This window comes from Limanda limanda, chromosome 20 (assembly GCF_963576545.1).
Source record: "Limanda limanda chromosome 20, fLimLim1.1, whole genome shotgun sequence".
Lineage (NCBI taxonomy): Eukaryota > Metazoa > Chordata > Actinopteri > Pleuronectiformes > Pleuronectidae > Limanda > Limanda limanda.
Window position 1 is genome coordinate 14,338,036 of NC_083655.1, and position 20,369 is coordinate 14,358,404.

A 20,369-nucleotide genomic window follows, 5' to 3' on the forward strand; every position below is an offset into this window, starting at 1 on the left:
TTCTCAGGCTCCGTCAGGGACGCTCCGCTCGACATATCTACAGGTAATGTCTGGGATCTGTTTTCCCGCGAACGAGTCGCAGGTCCCCGCGCCACAAAGCGAGTGAAGGAGGATCGGAGCTGCAGCTAACACGTGAGTCCACTTTAAACAGGTTTAACTCTAATTTAACACATGCAGTTTAAAATAGCAGAGGCTACTTCGTGCTAACAGCAAACCTTCCAATGCATGTGTTCTGTTAATGTGTTAGCCCCTCTGTTAACCGCAGGTACATTCCATCACTCTACAGGGAAGTTAGCGACCTAGCTCTGTATCCCATCAGTTCTGCAGGCCATAGAAAGAGCTCAGCATGGAATGAATGTGACATAATGACATTATAAATATCTCTTCAGACGTCAGACCACCATGGGAATTCACGGGCTCACCAAGCTGATCGCGGACCAGTCTCCCGGAGCCATCAAGGAGCAGGACATCAAGAACTACTTCGGTACGAGTTTTCTTTTACAATGCAGCCACTTTTAAGTTTGTGTCTCTCGTCGGTGAACTGGACCAGGCGTGTATCAGGTGACACTGGAAGATGGATCCAAATAAAGCTGGATATATGCAAACAAATGGCAGCCATGGCAGGTTGTAGTCAGTCAATCGAGCCAAGGATAAAACTGTAGTCAAACGGCCCCCTGTCAAAGTGATGCAGTGACAGTGTAAAACTGAATCAGATGGAGGTTACAAGCATCTATTTATCCTAATGCAGCTCTGATCTTAACTGTAGATACCACTTCAGTAGATGTGATTCAGTAATACCAAGCTGAAAATAGTATTGTTGTTGCAAACACAACATCACTTAAAACTATGGAAATCAATTGTATATTTTAAAAGATAAAATGTCTTTTTAAAATATCTTATTTATAATGCATTCAATTGCTAGTGAAATTGCTCAAATGTATAATATAAATTCAATGCATATTGTACTTTGTTCCAATACTTTATTTACCTGTAATATTCCGTCTGAAATATATATACTATGTCCATATCTGTATATTATAAAATATTATTTTAACTAAAACATCCTCTCGGTTTCCTCATTTTGAGTGTTTACTGCTCTAACAAGTGAATTTCCCAGAAGTCGGATCAGTAAAGCTTATCTTACATAATATCAATTAAATAGGCGAAAGACTAACAACCCCTGTTTGTTTGTTTTACATATTGAATAACTTGCTGATTGTTTTTCTTAACTCTACAGGCAGAAAAATTGCCATAGATGCCTCCATGTGCATCTACCAGTTCCTGATCGCTGTGCGACAGGACGGAAACGTTCTGCAGAATGAAGATGGAGAGACGACGAGGTGCAGCCCCCAACATACAGGCACTTTCAAAATTTACATTGAGGAGTCTTAATAAAAAACCTGGGAGAAATGCAGTAGTTCTTGGTTTGATCCCAGATCAGGCAGTTTGAGTCTGGTCACAATACTGATGTGTTTTCTCTCCTCAGCCACCTGATGGGAATGTTCTACCGGACGATCCGCATGCTGGAGTACGGGATCAAACCTGTGTATGTGTTTGATGGCAAACCTCCACAGCTCAAGTCAGCAGAGGTTGGTGTGGGCTCGGTCTTACTCTGGGGCTTTTCCCTTGTTAAAGTGGCAACCTGAGTGAACTCTCATTGGACGTCACCTTTAGTCTTCATCCCAAAAGAGTCAAACCATGTGGTTTTATCAGTGTTTTGTGAGCTCAAAATTAAGCTTCTGAAAATCCCCCTCTTCATCATGTTTAACAATCATCCTAGTCTCTGAATGAATCACATTTTCAAACTGCCATTATGTTTTTATTTTCTATTTAGAGAAACAAATCAGAACACATCTTAGACAGTTTCATTTGCTCTCAACCCTTTATTTATAATGATTAATGATTTTATATTTTTGTAACTAACCTCTTTCTCTGTGTGTCCTTCTCCTCACCCCCAGCTGGAGAAGAGAGGCGAGAGGAGGGCAGAAGCTGAGAAGATGCTCGCTCAAGCTCAGGAAAAAGGTATAATTCATTATTTTCACACTAAAATAATAGTCGTGATAGTGTTTACTATATTAGCAAATTGGCATTAGTATAAAGGGTGGGATTGATTTTATTCGTACAAGCTTGATCTACACATGATTTTGGTTTTATAATAAATTCTTTTTTTCTCAACCCAGGGGAACAAGAGAATATTGACAAATTCTCCAAGCGTCTGGTAAAAGTCACCAAACACCATAATGACGAGTGCAAGAAGCTGCTGACCCTGATGGGGGTCCCCTACATCGAGGTCAGATCCAGATTCAACTTACTCCTACTTTCACTGGCTTTAAGAACATGTCCACATTTGTACTGATAGTTTTACAACCTGGTATAAATTTACATTTTTAGAATTCCAGAAAACTAATATGACCAATGCACCATTAAGTGTTTTACATAATGTTTATGAATTACAATATGGGAAAAGCCTGAAAAGTGTAGCTTTTTTCACCTGTAGAAACATTGTTTGTGCCAATAATAATGAGAAATGTAATTGTATTTTAGGCTCCGTGCGAGGCAGAGGCCAGCTGTGCCGCTCTGGTTAAAGCAGGGAAGGTGTTTGCCACGGCAACAGAGGACATGGACTGTCTGACCTTTGGCACCAATGTCCTGCTCAGACACCTAACCTCCAGTGAAGCAAAGTAATGTAACACACTGTATTATTGATATTTCACTGTCAGCGGAAGAACTAAGATGTTTGGAGATCACTGGATGTTTTCACTTGGTTCGGTTGTGGCAACATTTTGTGTAACTTATGACTGAGTTTCATTTCTATACTTGAGGAAATTTGACATCAGTCTGATTCTCAATGCAAAGGTGTAGTGGATACAGTCATCCCATTAAAACATAAAACAGGTGAAGATGTTATTCTTCTTGATGTTTTTAAGTCAAGAGAAACTCTGCAGTCATAAAACCATAATATTGAGTTGTATAGAAAAACCTTGATAATGGCCGAGTTGTTTTATTTGATCATTAGCACCTAACATTTATCATCTCCATGCTTTCTTCTAATTAAACCATTTGAGGTTAGATAGTTGTATTTATTCTGATGACGGGACGTTCTGCTCAGGGCGACCACACAAACCGCAAACTGTCATTAAATCTACCAGTAAACTTTGCACTTAATAAAATAGTACTTTTTTGTGCGTTTCAGGAAACTTCCAATCCAAGAATTCCACTTCAATCGAATCCTGCAAGACATCGGCCTGACCAATGAACAGGTTCAGTTTTTTTTTTTACTTAAAGTAAATCTTTGTAATTCAGAGCCATTTTTCATTTAGAATAAAATTGAAATGTGCATCATCCCTTTTTATAGTCAATTTGCAAATTTTCACATAAATGTCGCAAAACAGTTTGTGCTGTGAAAGTGCCATCTACACCAGGAGGGATATTAAGCAACTCCTTGCATTGACACCTTCTTCTTTATGTTTCCCTTCTAGTTCATAGACCTGTGTATTCTGCTGGGCTGTGACTACTGTGGCACCATCAGGGGGATCGGCCCCAAGAGAGCCATCGACCTGATCAAACAGCACGGCTCCATCGAGGAGATCCTGGAAAACATTGACACCAGCGTGAGTGGATGTTTGCCAGGATCCTGCCGCTTAGCTCCAGGACAGAGGAGCTTTGGTTCTGACTCTGTGTCTGTGTCTCGTTTTCCTTCATGCAGAAGCACCCAGTTCCAGATAACTGGCTGTACAAGGAGGCCAGGGGCTTGTTCCTGGAGCCTGAGGTGGTGGATTGTTCCACAGTGGATTTGAAGTGGGTCGAGCCTGATGAGGAAGATCTGGTCAAGTTTATGTGTAACGAGAAACAGTTCAGGTGAGTCATAGCATGTTGTGCATCATTTGACCAGTAGGCCGCGCTGTTTGACCAGTAGACTGCACAAAGTTATGTCTCCAGGGCCCCTTGCATGAGTAGTTCATCACATGATGAATTTAAAGGGACTGTTTGGCCTTGGCAGTCATATGCGTTTTTCTAAGTGCTATTCTACTATTTGCGTTCTCAACCTGTCAGTTGAAAACAAAAATATTGGCTGCTTGGGATTTATTTTTAAAAGCAGACAAATCGATTTTACAGTTGACACGACAGTAGTTAATGAGTTTAAATGGTCGCACTGTGGAGTAAAGGCTGAGATTATTGTTCTGCCATCAATGAGGTTCACAAATTTTTGTAAATATAATATGAGGTTAAGTATAAATATTCATTTGGAGCTAATTTGTAGTCTTAGTTGTAAGTTGCATTGTTGCTTGTTCATGCCTCACATTGTCTTCATCCTGCCTTTAAAACACTGAAGGAAGCTTCCATTGAAAATACCATTGTATCAAGGATGAAATACAGCTTTTTATGTATTGAGCCATTTCTTTGTGTATCTGTTTGAAGTGAGGACAGGATTCGTAACGGCTTTAAGAAGATCCTGAAGAGTCGACAGGGCAGCACACAAGGACGACTGGACTCGTTCTTCTCTGTCACTGGATCTCTGTCCTCCAAGCGAAAGGTACCTTAATGAAAATACACTTGTGTCCATGTGTTTCCAAACCTAATGACCAGTCACTGACTGAACCCCCCTTACAGCAGTTTGTTAATTTGTTATCCCTGGTCTGTCTTTTTCCTGTTTTACCGCGAAGACAAAGTTACATATTATTAAATAAGCTGCTTTATTTTGACGCCTGTGTATATTATCAACTTTTTTTCTTGGAGTTGCTGTTCCACATTTTCAGTTATTTTCTAAATCTTGAACTCGTTTGATATTTTTATATCTGCTTTGTCTCACTTAGGAACCTGAGGTTAAAGGATCGGCGAAGAAAAAGCAAAAGACTGGAGCCACAGCCGGCAAATTTAAGAGGGGAAAATAGACTGAACGCAATTATAAATAATTCATGAACTAATTAAAGAGATGTAAAAAAATAAACTTGTGTTGACAAGAAAAGAAGCAACAGAGTAGGAGGTTGTGTGTAATGATGAGTTCAGCTGAACGTCTGTTATACACAAGTTAACTTGATGATGTAAAAACTATTGTTTTAAGTGACTGTTTAAGGGTTTTGTCTAAATTCGTTTTCTGTTAAATAAAGGTAAAGATTTTTTTTGTACAGCAGCTTGTCATTTGATTTAAATTACTAGTTTAGAGTGTATGTAAAGATGGGCAACTTGACATTTCTACTAAACTGGAGCCAAAGTGTCTCCATCGCTCCCTGGTGGCTGGCTGCAGGGTAGGTTATTCATCTGGCCTCCTCCATGTTTTTTAATGGGACATGGACCCAACAAGTCAAAAGTACAGGTGAAATTATGTTTTAGAGTCAGCTCAGGTAGTTTTATCACACGTGTTTGTTCAAGTATTAATTTTCACATTAAGTTTGGTTTCATTATTTATTTGATGCTTTTAAACAAGAGGAAACATCTTGATTGACAGCTGAGAATGACTCACAATCGGTGGAGTGTGTGTATTGGCAGCACCTCCCTGAGGATTCTAAGGAAAAACAGCCACTGGTCCAGCAAATCAGAGAGGCACCAGATGAGGGTTGTGTGTGTCCGTGGCCTCTGTCCCTCCTCTTCATGAAACTTGACCTGTGTTTGCTGGGGAAATGCAAAGCACTGGCTGCCGAGGGAAGCTGCAGGTACAAACCATTTCAGGTGCACGTCTCTTAATGTGTCCTAATGGTCTTTGTGGGATTTGGTGGAGCATTATGGTGAGTACAATGTTTGTTTAGCTCAGGGCACTTCTGAAGTGGTGTTTCCAGCTTTTAGATGGATTGGAATGAGGTGACAAGTAAAGCCATGACAATGAGCAGCTTCCTGAAAAAAAAGTAGTAATTATATACCTAGACTGTATGTAAGTGCAGTTATAAGGGAATAAGAAAAATGCAGATGTACAGTAGGTATCATGCATGCACATAGAGTGGCTGCTGCTTCACAGTCAACTGTTACATAAGTCCGTTGAATCAATTTTGATGCTCTATCATAACACATTTCATATTAGTTGGTACTGTGCTGTGTAAATTAACCGAAAAAAAGGTTAATCTTGTTTGTCAAAGCTTGTTAAAGTATTTTTTGCGTGTGGTCGAGTATTATAAATCCTGCCCTGAGCCCATCTTGTGCTAACAGCATGCAAATGGTGGCCGAGAAAACCATGGGAAGGGCAAATTGCTTTTTTCCCTCTGTCCACTCCCCCTTCAGCAGGGAGGGAGCATCTGTGGCCTCCCTGCTGCCAACAAGAAATCTGGATTAAAAATCATATTTACGTGATTTTTCCCACATATGTTGTTCCTGAACCCCTCCCTCATCACACACCTGTTGAATTCATTTTCAGAAGAGATCTATGGGGCCATTATTTTAGCAACACTATTGACGAATGTGAGTCTCAATCCTTCTGTGTGTTATGATCTGTGAATGTGACAAGTCATACATTTCTGCTCCAGCTGCCTCTCAGTTGGTTGTTGTTCAGCTGATTTTGCATTTAAATTGTTTGGAATTGAAAGAGTTTGACTAGTGTTGCTGGTGTATGTGTGTGTGTGTGTGTGTGTGTGTGTGAGACAGAGGAAAAAGAACAGCTGTCATGAAGACATTAAGTATAATGTGGTTACAGAAACCAAATGCCTGTTGAATATCTGATAGCCTTATGCAAAATGAGTAATTAGACGACACTTCAGTCTCTGTCCTGTAATATGTTCTAGACATGAGCTTCAAAGAAAGTCTTAAAAAAACATATTAGTAATATCTTTTAATATCATGCGTCATATGACAATTTTTGAAGTGAACAAATGTTTTGTGGTCAATTTGAGCATTATGAAAAGGTAGCCTACTAATGCAGGGTGTCTCTCACTGAGTGTTGTTGGTTTAATGCTGTGGTAAAAGCTCCTGGACAGATGGACATACCGACAAGTCATATTTACCTGGCAAATAAGCCTCATCTCCCCTCTGTGCCCGAACAGCACGGTTTGCATAGATTGTGAAAGGATGTGACGTAAGTTATTAGAATGCTTCACCACGGCACAGAAAATATCAATCAGCAGACAGCAGCTGTAGTTTAAAAGACAGAGTTATGAACGGGAGCAAAACGTGAGTATACGACTTATCCATTATGTATAACTGCCTTTTTTCTCTTATGTGTTACAGGTCTGCTTTAATTCAAATTTTACACCATGTTTATAAAGATGGTTTCTTTGTTTATCTGCTTGGAGAGAAATACAAAGAGAAGTTGATTTTGAAAACTGCAGCAGGATGGGTTAGTTAACTTAACACTGGCTATAAGTTACAAGTCAGGCAATAGAGTATCAAGCAACATCCCACATTTCACCAAGTCTTTGTATCGTAATGCATCATTCAAGAGGTTATGATTATTATTTAATCTGTAGATTACCAGTAACCCAAAAGGTTCTTGATGTTACAGTGTGAACTTTATAATGCCTCCACTTTGAAGTATCTATCAGTGGCTTAACTGAGTGTCATTAATGAGTACTTGAGTAGACAAAAAAAACTCTTGTGTACTATTTTCTTTAGCTTATGTCCCATCTGCCACCATGGAGGAGTGAAGTTTAGGACCAATCTTGCAGCGAGCCATTAGCTTTCATGTGATCCATCGTTATTACAAAAGGGTTGAGCATCATTTAGTTTAATTTTTTACGAAGGTTCAATAATTTCGTAAAGCAGATGGTCCCAGTAGAGTCAGCAAACGTTTCTCAAAGAGGAGGAATTACAGCATTTCTCAGGGCAGGAAAACAGTGAAGCTCTATAGCACTAATGTATACGATTTATCAGGCTTTGGATACGTAGAGGAATGATGTATTGCCATTCTCCTGTTGGCAGAATGATGGATGTTCTCAACCTGTGGAAGGATGACCCAGTGGAGCTTCTCTTGGAACTGGGCTTCGGCCGCGACGACCCTGGCCTGATCGGAAAAATTCCGGCTCGATTCATCAATTATCAGTCTCATGCGATAGGGATAAGTCTCCAGGTGTTTTTGGAGGCCCAGAAGAATCGACTGGACCTGGAGAACCCAGATGTGAGCAGTAAGTCAAAGTTTAAGTACTACATGGGTGGAAAATAACTTCCAGCAAGCAATACATGGATGATGAGGTTTAATAATATCACTACAATTCTTTCTTCTTTGTCAGATCGTTTTAAAGAACTTGAGGTTCTCCAGAATGTTACAACAAAATTCTGTTCCTTGGTGGTGTCATCATCCTCCTCCTCTCTGAGAGCACCAGGGGCAAAACACATGTCTCCTGAGGCCCTGGAGAGGAGGAGACGCATCGGCCTTCGGTTCAGACGAGCATCAAAAAATTTACTCGGCCAAACCGACAACCATAAAACCCAGGAAATATCTAAACTTACTTCGACCTGTGATCAATACACAGCGCCTGAGTCCCTGCAGCCTCCGCCCAGCCTTGGAGAAGAGAAAGTCCCCTTAGAAAGAGTCAAACCTGGACTTCTGGAGAATGTGAGTCTTCTGCCAGACGGAGAAGGAGCTGGACTAAACCCTCAACTCCAGCCTAACATGGTTTCTTTCGACGGCCAAGAGGGAGCACTCAGTCCTGGGCACCTGAAGGAAGGTACCCCCCTGACAGCTAACACCTTCTTAGAGAGAAAGAAGAGCCTGGAGCTGGCCAATGAATTGCTTGAAATGGAAGAGGTAAGTCAAAGGCAACAATTAGGACATAGTAACACAATAACAATTTTCTGACGGCTTGTATTTTTGCTTGATTGCAGGCTCTGCCAGATCCATCAGGAAGGAACCTTGGCAGCCAGAGAAGTGAGATGCCGGACTCTCCCTCTTCTCCCTCCCAACATAAGTCCTCATCTCATCCCCTTTCTCCATCTCTGATCTCGTCTGGTGGTGAAAAACGTCACCTTTCCTCACCGTGTCCTTTACCAGAGCCATCAAAATATGACCCGCCATGCTCGGAAATAGAGATACCACCAGATCGGGTTGTGTATTCACCTGCTTTATCGTCCAGATTGGAATACCTTGAGTTACACCACAGAACTCGCTCCCAGTCACCAATTCTGACTTCTGCTGCCTTATGTATCTCTGTCTCCTCCACTGCCTCCTTCCTACAATCTGACTCTGAAGACAAGGATGCCCCATACCCCTACCTCTCTACTCTTCCTCAGGACTTAAAAGACATAGCATGCCCTACCTTTACAAGTGTTCCTCCATCTCCTTCTCCAAATTTTGAGTCTTCACCTTCTACCCTGATTGCTGTGCCTTTTACGGAGTCTGACTTCTCCTTTGGGAGCCCAGGAAACACAAAGTCGGACTGGACTGAGGTCCTGGATGAAAACTCTCTAGCTGTTTCCGGTAGCGTATCATCTCTGCTTCTTTTAGCCCTTGACGATTTTCATTGTCCATCATATTTTGCCTCTTCCCTTCTAACTGAATCCTTCTCACAGAGTCCAGAAAACGAAAAGTCAAACGATTCTGTTTTCTCACACTCGGATGGAATGGGTCCCTCTGAAGAACCTAACAATACACAAAAGGAGGAGGGAACATCCCTTTCTCTCTCCTTTCTATTAGAAAAGGAAAAAGGTAATTCCTCACATCCATCCCTTTCTTTTCTGGAGTCCTTTAAGTTGTCCCACCTTTCTCGTGAGGCTTTCATTCCAGTTTGTCTTTCTGCTCTATCCTCACAATCACATCCACACAAAGATCTGATAGATCCAGCTCATGTAAGAAAATCAGACCTTACAGAGCAGTCTATCCCCCAACAGGGCCAATCATGTTCTAATTGTGATAACACAGACTTTATTCCATCCTCTACTTTCCAAGATGTTATTTATGCAAAGATGGATCAGCTCTCGTTGGACACAGAGGGCAGCCCACAGAGAAGGAGAACAGGGGAGGGGGAGATGCATTCTGACACTTTGCAGACTCAAGATACTGCAGATAAAGAGAGTTCTGCAGATCTCACAGAGGGTTTTCAATTAACCTCTGAAGAAGTATTTAACCAAACAGAAATGGATCCACATGTCGTCTCCTCTAGTCTATGTGATGAGTTTTCAGCTGAAACCAAACAGGAAGAGTTTAGTGAAGAAATCAATGGAACAGAAAGGGATTCACCAAGACGTTATTTTGTTTTTAACAAACTTCCAGAATTACAAAGAAGAACCGAAGTGGAACCAACTGATCTAATCAATACTGAGGACTTAGATTTGGTATTTGAAACCTCTGTTGATGACTTGGAGGGTGAAACCGTGGATGTGGACAATTTTTTTCTGCAGCTTGAAACTGAAGGTCTGGTCTATTGGGCGGAACCCATTCAGGTTTGGAGTCCAACCCATGAGCTCAACGAGTCAAGCGGCTCTGAAGTGGAATCTCCTGAGAATTCCTTTTGGCATATCGGCTCAGCTGCTACGGATTCAACTTCGTCCACAGTCAAAGCTTTATCTTTTTTATCCTCAGCAACAACGAGCACTGACCAAAACCCAGAAATTAAAAAAACTGCATCCTCAGATACACCCCCCTCCTTGGTTGTAGCTCAATGCCAATCCTTGCCTACAAATTCATCAGACATCAAGCTATCAAGCCGCTCAGTGTCTGTTCAGATGTCTTCATCAATGTCTTCTCATATTGTCCAGAGGAAGGATGTTCCTTATGTTGATGACTCTAAACGCACCTCTCCTCTCCCCAGTGTTTTTCCTTTGGACACCTCCAACCCCTTCCGTGCTGTCCAGGTATGGACAGACGTGCAAATTCAACGAAACCTCAGGAAGTTATCACGTCAGGCTACTAGTACCGTCACACGTGAGGCGACCATACCCAGGAAGGCCTCAGAAATTACACAAAGATCTACACTGACCTTCTCTTCATCTCAATCTTTCCCTCTGATGTCTACCGACTCTCAGTCGTTTGACATTTCCCTTGGGATGACGACGGATTATCGGACTGTGTCAGCCTCTGTGGATACAGCACTGTGGTCTGATCAGGAGGAGGAGGTGGACAGGAACCGAAATAAACATGAGGAGATCCTCTGGGAGGGCAATCAGTCCTTCACCATGGCATGCTGCTGCTCCTGTGACGATCACTGTACCTGCTGTACCCAGAAGACATACCACAAACAGCACAGTCCTGTGAGTCATGACGCAACCTGTTGGAGTATTGAAGTGTCCTGTTGCAAATCTGTCAGGTTTCAATATCTGCGGGAAATGGTTTAGAATTGCAGTTACATTGAAATTTTGCTGCTCTGTAAGATGTGATGTTGTGGTCACAAGATTATGATATTATCATCTCTGTCTTGTTTTGAATATAATTGCAGAAAATAATCATAATTCTGCCTCAGAGCTAAGCCGTAGGTACGCACCCAGCCTATGCAGGCGGAGAGGCTAATACATTAATAATTAAATCAAGATAATCCAAAAAGTCCACACAAGCATTTATAGTCCCTGACACGCTCAAATCATATATACGAGCTACAATTAAATTTCGTACTTGTACTATTGCCAAAAGAAAATGTGAATGAGAAAAGCTTTTCAGCTGTCACCTACCTCCCTTAATGTGGACACTATTAGAAAATATAGATGTATTAGTCAGTATGTCGGGTGTGGAAGAACTGTGCAAAGACCAGAGCATGGTTGAGGAATATTTCAATAATGGTTCTGGGAGGAATGTGTCCCAAGACAGTGTAGTGTATGACGCACAGTGTTTTTGTGTACGTCTGTTTCTTCAGATGGAATATTGAGGCACCAAGTAAAACACACATGAACGACCAAGCCCATAATTATCCTTATTAGTCAGTGAATGAGTTTCTTTTGACCAGTGCTGATGAGTTCTGCATTGACCAATGACAGAAACAGGACCGAGCCACGACGTGTCCATCGTCCATTGAGTCACGATCAGTCACATTACCATAGTTCTTGAGATGGAGCCCTTTTCAGAGCCGGCACCTAATTAACACATGAATGTCTCATTTGCCTGTGGAGCTTGTGAAGCTGTCTCCTCGTCTTCTACTCTCAGTTTTTGTGTTTTCTCTGAATTCACTGCTACTCAGCGACATCTGTCAATGACACTCAAATGTAAATCTACAGGATGTTCAAATACATACAACAACAAAGTATTTTTTTATTTCAACATATCATTATGTTTTAATAGTTTCCTAAAAAGCCTACGTCTGTGACTTATCCATTTAACTGCAACAACCATAGTCTTTCTTTATCAGTCACCAAATGCTTTTATGGAAAGGTGACCATATAGAGAATATGTTGGAAAAGCCATCTAAAGAGCAATTACAGTGAATGTAATTAAATAAGTAAGTAAATGCCATCTGGTCAATTCCTTTTGCATTTGATGTAACAACAAACTAGAGATTGAATGCTAAAAGTTACTTCTACACACTCTGTGTCTAGAACATGATTGTGGATTTAATATCCACATTGTGAAAGTGTAATTAAGCCTGAAAATGTTTTTCTCATTAGCTAACTCGTGTGCATGTTCTCCACAGTTCTCTCTGGGGGATTTGGAGGAGATGATGCTGTGTCTGCAGCACTTTCACTCTGTTCACAGGAACATGGAGGAGCAGCTGTCTGAGGACCAGGCTTCAGTTTACAGCACTCTCTCTGACCAGGACAGGTACACACTATAGTTCATGTGTAGTTTATATACTGTGGGACACTGACATGTGCAGGCTGTGGTCTATGAGGTTTTATTTGGCTTTATTTCACACTTGTTGGACCATAGATGTTCTGCTCGGGACAGATGTGCACGTGGAGTCAAAGATATTAGAGCAAAATAATTCCTCACCCCTCAGAGACCAAATACTCTCATTTTCAAGTTCATCTTCCATCTCTATCGTTATCAAAACATCTGCGAAAAAGCTTTTCATTTAACAGTGAACACCAACAGTGAGCAAAATGTTTGAGAGTTTAAATTTTAGATCAGATGATCATAATGTATTTTATTAGAGACTTAAGAAGTAATGTCTTGTAACAGTTTAGCTCTCACTTGCTGCAAAAACCTGGTTTGTGTGTGTGTGTGGACAGGGAGAAGATGCAGGACCTCGAGGTGCTGAGACGAGCAGTTAAGCAGGAAGCTGCAGAGCTGGGGACGCATTTGGATCAACTCGCCCTTCACTGTGGTGAAAGCTTGAAAACGGTAACACACTGGATTTGAAAACAACTAAAATAATGCAAATCTGAAAAGAGGCATCGCACCCTCAGAAAATAAAAAGTAGATTTGACAGCTTTTGGTGACAAGGATTGTTCTTTATATGTGAAAGGCAAACTCTGGAAGATAACCAGACCCTATTATCCTGGAGTTCATGTCTGAAAACAGCTTTCATCCTTTCTGTCCCATATACGTAAAGAAGTGTTCGTTCTACAAATGGTTTGTTTTACCACTTTTGTGTTACATGAACGTTTCCTAATTCTCCTTTGTTTTTAAGTAGAAGATGCAAAGACTTCTGGATGAGCAGTCTCTCCTGTGCTCTCAACTCTTTCTACCTGGAGCAGTGCGCTCATCATCAGGCGTCGCCCCCAAAAAGACGGTCTCCACTCAGTGCTCTCTGCTGCCCTGGACCTCAGCTGATGTGCAGAGCGACCACATCTCCTCCTCCAGCACGTGGAACGAGACCTCGCCCAGACACTCTCCCTCTGGATCAGAGAGCAGCTGCAAGGGCCTGGGCTGTTTCTCTGAACCAATGTAGTTAAATGTTGAACTCACAATGGAAGACTGACACAGAACTCTTCATGGATCATTGAGTTCATGGGCGAGACAACAGGAGAGAGCAACTGATACGCTGAGAAAAATATAACTAATTAACAATGTGTGCAAGAGCTCCTGTATGTTTAATAAAGTCTGTAACACAATAATAAGTCTGTCTAACAAGTATGAATTTGTGGGTGTCGAGGGCCAGAGGTCCAACATATGTGATCCACCAATCATGACTCAGTCTCAGCTTTCAATATGACGATTCCCCTCATTTCTAAAGCATTAAATTAAACGAATTGAAACAAACTTACTGGAAAAATACAAACTTAAACATACCATTTTGATAAAAAAAAAAAAATATCTACCAGAATGACAGAAACCAACTTTTACTTTTCAGTTTTGTCCATGGCCAAACTATTTACATGGAGGAGGCAGAATTCATGACCCATTCTGATGGTGATTGAGACACTTATGGGGCTTTTGGGGGCCAATCATATTGTCCATCTTTATATATACTCTATGTAATGAATAAACACATTACCTTTTATTTTGAATAGAACTAAATTATGCTATAATTTTGTTTTATTTTGTTACGTGTCAAGGCAACTGTTTTTTTGATTAAATAATCCTAGGATCAAAAACAAAAACAACAGAATTTGTAGTGGCATAGACGAGGGTGGTTGTCAACAATCAAAATACTTGTGTAAGAGGTAAAATATGTAAATAAAAATGAAATAAATATTATTACACACTCTGAATCTGCTCAGTGAATGCACTGTCCTTCATGTGAATAATACCACGAGAAATAACCCAATAAACAACGGTGAAACATAATTGTTCCCTGTGTGTCTTTGTTTAATTATCTAAAACACATCAGTGATGTAGTGCTGCAGAGGAGGTTCGGGAACAAAAGCTTTGGCGAAGAACAGCAAGCACTTCAAAGTGAAGCACGTTGTATCAATTACTAGAGAGCAGTCGCTCATCAAGACTTCAAAAGGATTTATTTGTGGAGAACAGCTCACGTAACTGACCTGCTGTACAGACAACGTGACGAGGGCCAATCTGTTCCCCCTGTTCTGTTTCACACACTCCAAAATGAATTGTATTTAATGACACTAGAGGCAGTGGTTACACAATGCACTGCTTCATTCAGAATTTACAACATTTTATTTTGTTTTGTTCACGACTCACGAACCGAGTCAGAAAAAGTCAACATTACAGATATAAGACTTCTATGCAGATGATATTCAACTATCTGTCTATTTCAACCCCGAAAAACATGTCGCACTGTTTATTTTACTTTTAAAATACTGCTAAGATTATTGTCAAATTTGCTTAAAAACCACAAAAGGACGTTAGACGTCTCTTGATATTTAGCAGCTCCTCTTTAGGGAGGAGGAGGGGAGGGTCTTGTGGCAGATGATAGATGCAGATGGGGGAGGATGCTCCTCCTCCGACCTTCATAACCCAGAGTCACACCGCTCCCGTCTGTCTGGGTCACACTGCTGAGACTGAGGTAGGAAAACAACCTGCTTGGATTCTTGATTCTTGATTCTGATTGGTGTTTGTCTTTGTCTTTTATTTGAATTTGTATACACTCATGTATTCTTTTTTTCTATGTTTTTTCTTTATCTTTGCTTCTGTCTTCAGTCACTTTTGTTTCTCTTTTATTTTTTACGTCTGGTTTTCTTCCTCGTCACTGCAATGTGAGAGTCAGTTGTCCTTTTAGTCCAATGGAAAATGAAATAAAAGTATATAATAATATACTTACTAGACAAAAATCTGAGCTTTCACCTTTGTGATAAGATCCACTAATGAATAATGGATTATATTTGTGTATGTGTGTGTGTGTGTGTGTGTGTGTGTGTGTGTGTGTGTGTGTGTGTGTGTGTGTGTGTGTGTGTGTTACAGGGACTTGTCTTCCTAATAGGGACAAAATGCAATTCCCTGTAACATAAATGATTACATTCAAAGTGTAGACATATGGTTAAGGTACAAGTCAAGTCTCTCCAGAATATGAATATAAGTCAATGCAATGTCTCTATGTGTGTACCAGACACACAGAGGTGTCTTTTTCTTTGTCTCTTATCTACACTATATTCCTCTGTCCAACCCGTTACTTCCCCTCTGTCTCACAGCTTGTGTATGTGTGTGTGTGTGTGTGTGTGTTGGTTTGTGTGTGTGTGTGTGTTATGTGATCTGTGCAGAAAGCCCAGAGGACCTGAGATGACGACTAGCTGTATGAGGTCAACCCTGGAACCTGAACATCGACTGATGACACAGGACAACAAACACTGTGAGTACGGAGAGATTATATAATAATAATAAGAACAATAACAATAATAATAATAATAATAATAATAATAATAATAATAACAACATTGATTTGAATTAAAACACAGTTTACATTGTTCTTTTGAAAAACATACTTATGGTATGAAGTTATTTTTCTCCTTTTCACCAAGTTTTCAGTAAATTGCAGGTGGAATTATTATTATTAATGATATTACAATGCAACTTAACACGGTAATATCATTGTATTAAACCAGTATCATACTGACTGGAGAAACAGTGGGAAAAACATGAATATGGAGAACAAGGCAGTAACAGAGTAAAAAAGAAATATATAGATAATATTATAGATTTGTAAATGTCGGATATCTACATGGTTCAGTAATGGGGGAAAAACACAACTTCCCTTCTATAATGGATGAACTCACATTCTGAAAAGCATCAGATAATCTCTGTGTTTTAAAACCAAATGGATCACTGAGTTGGAATTTGGAGAAATGTTCTGCTCTCAGTTGCACTTCTCATCCTGAACATCGATTCTTGGTCTATATAATATCAAATTAATACATAATCACCACATGTGGCTGCAGAGGGCGCTGTTGCCCAGTAAAAGCTACATAGTGTTGCTTTAAGTTTAATTTTCACCAATACAAATCTGTCTCCACTAGGGACAGGTACAGGGGTGAAGTTGATTTACAGTGTAATGCTTTGTTGTCCTGTGCGACAGACCAGGGGGCGCTGAAGAGCTCGGTGGACAGGAAGGACGATGAGGACAAGGCCGAGGTTCTCTGTGCAGAGACTCAGGAGGAAGACCAGCTGAAGAAACCTCGCAGAAAGGACACACCCGTCCTCACCTGTCCTCCGCATATACCAGGTCATGATGAACACACACACGCACTCACACACACACACACACACACACACACACACACACATATACACGCACACACACACACACACACACACACACACAGAAAGACACAAGACTTTACCATGATTTCCTTAATTCGTGGAACTGTAATTTAAGAATATGATTATTTATGTTACAAGGCCGTCAAAACCAAACCACTGTTTATGTCTCAGACTTAAAGTATGAATAACATTTACTTAAATTCAACATAAAGATGTAATATAAATCTCTGCTTCCCTCTGGAGCTTTGTGTCGACATATAACACATAATATTACATATTTATGTTTTCTGAAGTCACACTGCAACCTAAACCGAAGCAACAGGGTGCAGAACATTGTGAGAGTGAATGGGCCCCATGGTGTTGATGGTTGAGGGACCTTGTACTGATTTGGAATGGGTTGGTTTAGCTGAGATCTTTGTTCATCTGGGAGCTTATAGTGGGTCACGTTGCAGATGAGATGCGAATGAAACAGTGGCTCCTGGAACAATCTGGACGCCGTCTGTCGTCTCCATCAATCCATTCTACTCGGTCTCCTACTATTCACACCATTGACCATTCCAGTGATGCAGGTTTTTCAAGGTTTCTTCTTAAACGTGCAATGATGTGACCTCCCACACAGCTAGCGAGGTTTACTTTCCTTTAAGCCGTGCAGCTTTCTGTTCTGAACGTGGAGGCATTTGATCAGGAGGAGAAGTTTGTCTCTTAATGGATGTGTTTGGTGGATACTCTGTGTGGAATTGTGCTGGACTTGAGTGTCTTCTCCCCTCCCTCCTTATCAATAGTCTGGGCTTACGTTGGTCCTTTGGGTCGTTGTGGATTAGCCTCTCCTCCATTTTAGAGCCAGTGTAAAAAGTCAATGAGAGAGCAGACATGTGGAACATAGGGCGTCAGACGGATGATCTCAGTTTGGGTGATAAGTTACTGAGCAGGTCCAGGAAGAACAAAAGACTGTAATAGCTGATCTTTCAGATTTGTTGTTTTTCTTTAGAGAATTCAGTCTTCATCATTTCAAGACTTGTTGATCGAGTCAGATGTTGACCCTGCGGATGTGTATGCAAATGACTCTGTAAAAATCACAGACCTTAGGAAAATAAAATAAAAAACATTCCACAAAAAAAAAATATATATATATACATATATGTACAAATATATTACAGTATGTTTTAGGATGTATGTGATTAAATGTGTAAAATCTGTTATGTCAAATCAAAATTAGTAAGTTAAATCAGTGTTTGCACTTCAATGCAACTTTTTGAAACCTTATTAAAATAAGAGCAATAGAAATAAAGTTTATTATTATAATTGTATTATTCTATGTCTTGACATGAATGAGGTAGTCGCTGCCCTCTAGTGGCCAACCGTAAGAGCATTTTCAGCATTTTGTGAACACATGTGGTCTCTTTGGCTAACATACTGCAAACTGGATGCAGACTTTAAAGGATATAACCAACAGCAGCAACGTTTATTAAATCTGAAGTGACCTTCTTTGTTATTATTCCTACAGTATTCCGTCTGGTAACAGTCAATTCGGCTACACGTCACAAACTGTTGTAAAGGATGTATTTCTGATTGGTCTCTGTAACAGCTTAAGTTGTATTTTAGTCATTGACCCTGACGTTACATTCAAACATCCCAGTGGTTCCTCGCTTCGACCTTGACGACCTGTGTTTTCCTTCCCTCTATAGGAGTGAGGCTGATGAAGAAGGAGAAGCACTTGGTCCACCTGGAGGATGCAGAGAAGGATGTGACCAACTAAATATTCTTGTTTTGTTCATAAATCGTTTATGTTCAGTCTCATTAAATTTCTCTTTAACCATTTTAACAACATCTCTGCCCTTTTTGCTGCATAAAGATGATGACATCTTTAAGACATATCACATGAATGTACAACTACACCGCGTTCCACATTATTATGCAGATTACACTTTGCTCAGATTTTCCTAAATAGTAATGCACAGCCAGTCAGTATATTTTTCAAGTCATCAACTGTTAGAGTATAATTCAAATTTTATTGAACAAACCTCCCAATGATAACAGTATTTTTTTCAAAAATAAAAAACTCAAAATGCAGTGTTCCAAATTATTATGCAGAGTTTCTGAGTTTCTGAGTTTCAAGATATTTTATAGGTTGTAAAGAACTAAAAATTGTCATTTGTTGAATTTGCAGCATTAAGAGGTCATATTTACTGAAATCAAAAAAAGTTTTAATCAAAAACATCTTAACAGGTCAAGTTACATGTTAACATAGGACCACTTCTTTGATATCACCTTCACAATTCTTGCATCCATTGAACTTGTGAGTTCTTTGATAGTTTATGCTTTAATGTCTTTGCAGGATGCCATAACAGCCTCCCAGAGCACCTGCTTGGATGTGAACTGCCTTCCACCCGCATAGATATTTTGCTTGATGATGCTCCAAAGGTTGTCAATAGGGTTAAGGTCAGGGGAAGATGGGGGCCACACCATGAGTTTCTCTCCTTTTATGCCCATAGCAGCCAATGCCCCAGATGTATTCTTTGCAGCATGAGATGGTGCATTGTCATGCATGAATATGATTTTGCTTCTGAATGCACGGTTCTTCTTTTTGTACCACGGAAGAAAGTGGTCAGTCAGAAACTCTACGTATTTTGCCGGGGTCATTTTCACACCGTCAGGGACCCTGAAGGGGCCGACCAGCTCTCTCCCCATTGATTCCGTCCCAAAACATGACTCTGCCACCTCGTTGTTGACGTCTCAGCCTTGTTGGGACATGGTGGCCATTCACCAACCATCCTCTACTCCATCCATCAGGACCATCAAGGGTTGCACGGCACTCATCCGTAAACAAAAAAGTTTGGAACTTAGTCTAAATGTAGTCCTGAGCCCACTGCAACCTTTTTTGCTTGTGAGCTTGGTTTAGGGGAACGAATAACAGGTTTAAGGACACTTGCAAACCTCTTGAGCATCCTTCATCTTGAAGTTCGCGAGACTCCAGAGGCACCAGCGGCTTCAAACACCTGTTTGCTGCTATTGAATGGCATTTTAGTGGCTGCCCTCCTAACCCTACGCATTTGTTTGGCAGAAGTCTTCCTTATTTTGCCTTTTCCTGGCCGAACCCGCTTGTGCTGTGAATCAGTGACACATTTCTTCACCGTCCGATGATCACGCGTAATTCTTTTGGAAATATCCAATGTTGTGATACTTTGACCAAGGAATTGCACTATTTGCTGCTTTTCAGCAGCAGAGAGATCCTTTTTCTTCCCTATTTTGCCTGAAACATGTAGCTTGCTTAATAATGTGGAACATCCTTCTTAAGTAGTTTTCCTTTGATTGGGCTCACCTGGCAAACTAATTATCACAGGTGTCTGAGATTGATTTCAATCATCCAAATAGCCCTGAAACACAATACCATCCATGAGTTTAATTCAAAAAATAAAAAATGAATGTTTTTGACCCTTATATCCAATTTGCATAATAATGTGGAACGCGGTGTACACTGGGGTTCAGATAA

The 20,369-nt window shown here is 40.5% G+C and overlaps 2 protein-coding genes across 2 annotated transcripts; both read left to right on the forward strand.

Annotated features, from left to right (window-relative positions):
* The first annotated feature begins 51 nt into the window (after positions 1-51).
* fen1 (flap structure-specific endonuclease 1) lies at positions 52-5,126 on the forward strand. Its single transcript, XM_061093942.1, has 12 exons — positions 52-132; positions 390-484; positions 1,238-1,340; positions 1,487-1,589; positions 1,959-2,022; positions 2,181-2,290; positions 2,545-2,681; positions 3,194-3,260; positions 3,480-3,611; positions 3,707-3,858; positions 4,420-4,534; positions 4,815-5,126. Exons 2-12 carry the CDS (start codon positions 403-405, stop codon positions 4,890-4,892), a joined length of 1,143 nt encoding a protein of 380 aa, XP_060949925.1. The 5' UTR covers positions 52-132; positions 390-402; the 3' UTR covers positions 4,893-5,126.
* A 10,775-nt stretch (positions 5,127-15,901) lies between these two features.
* Positions 15,902-18,635, forward strand: ppp1r17 (protein phosphatase 1 regulatory subunit 17). The gene is made up of 3 exons (XM_061094313.1): positions 15,902-15,971; positions 16,695-16,841; positions 18,565-18,635. The coding sequence occupies exons 1-3, from the start codon at positions 15,902-15,904 to the stop codon at positions 18,633-18,635; spliced, it is 288 nt and encodes a 95-aa protein (XP_060950296.1).
* The last annotated feature ends 1,734 nt before the right edge of the window (positions 18,636-20,369 follow it).

Bases quoted from the DNA above. Each gene is read 5' to 3' on its own strand.
- ppp1r17 (XM_061094313.1), top strand. From the start codon at position 15,902: ATGACGACTAGCTGTATGAGGTCAACCCTGGAACCTGAACATCGACTG. The intron at 15,972-16,694 runs GTGAGTACGGAG...CCTGTGCGACAG, and splicing joins GACACAGGACAACAAACACT to ACCAGGGGGCGCTGAAGAGC. The intron at 16,842-18,564 runs GTCATGATGAAC...TTCCCTCTATAG, and splicing joins CTGTCCTCCGCATATACCAG to GAGTGAGGCTGATGAAGAAG.
- fen1 (XM_061093942.1), top strand. From the start codon at position 403: ATGGGAATTCACGGGCTCACCAAGCTGATCGCGGACCAGTCTCCCGGA. The intron at 2,291-2,544 runs GTCAGATCCAGA...ATTGTATTTTAG, and splicing joins TGGGGGTCCCCTACATCGAG to GCTCCGTGCGAGGCAGAGGC. The intron at 3,859-4,419 runs GTGAGTCATAGC...ATCTGTTTGAAG, and splicing joins TGTAACGAGAAACAGTTCAG to TGAGGACAGGATTCGTAACG.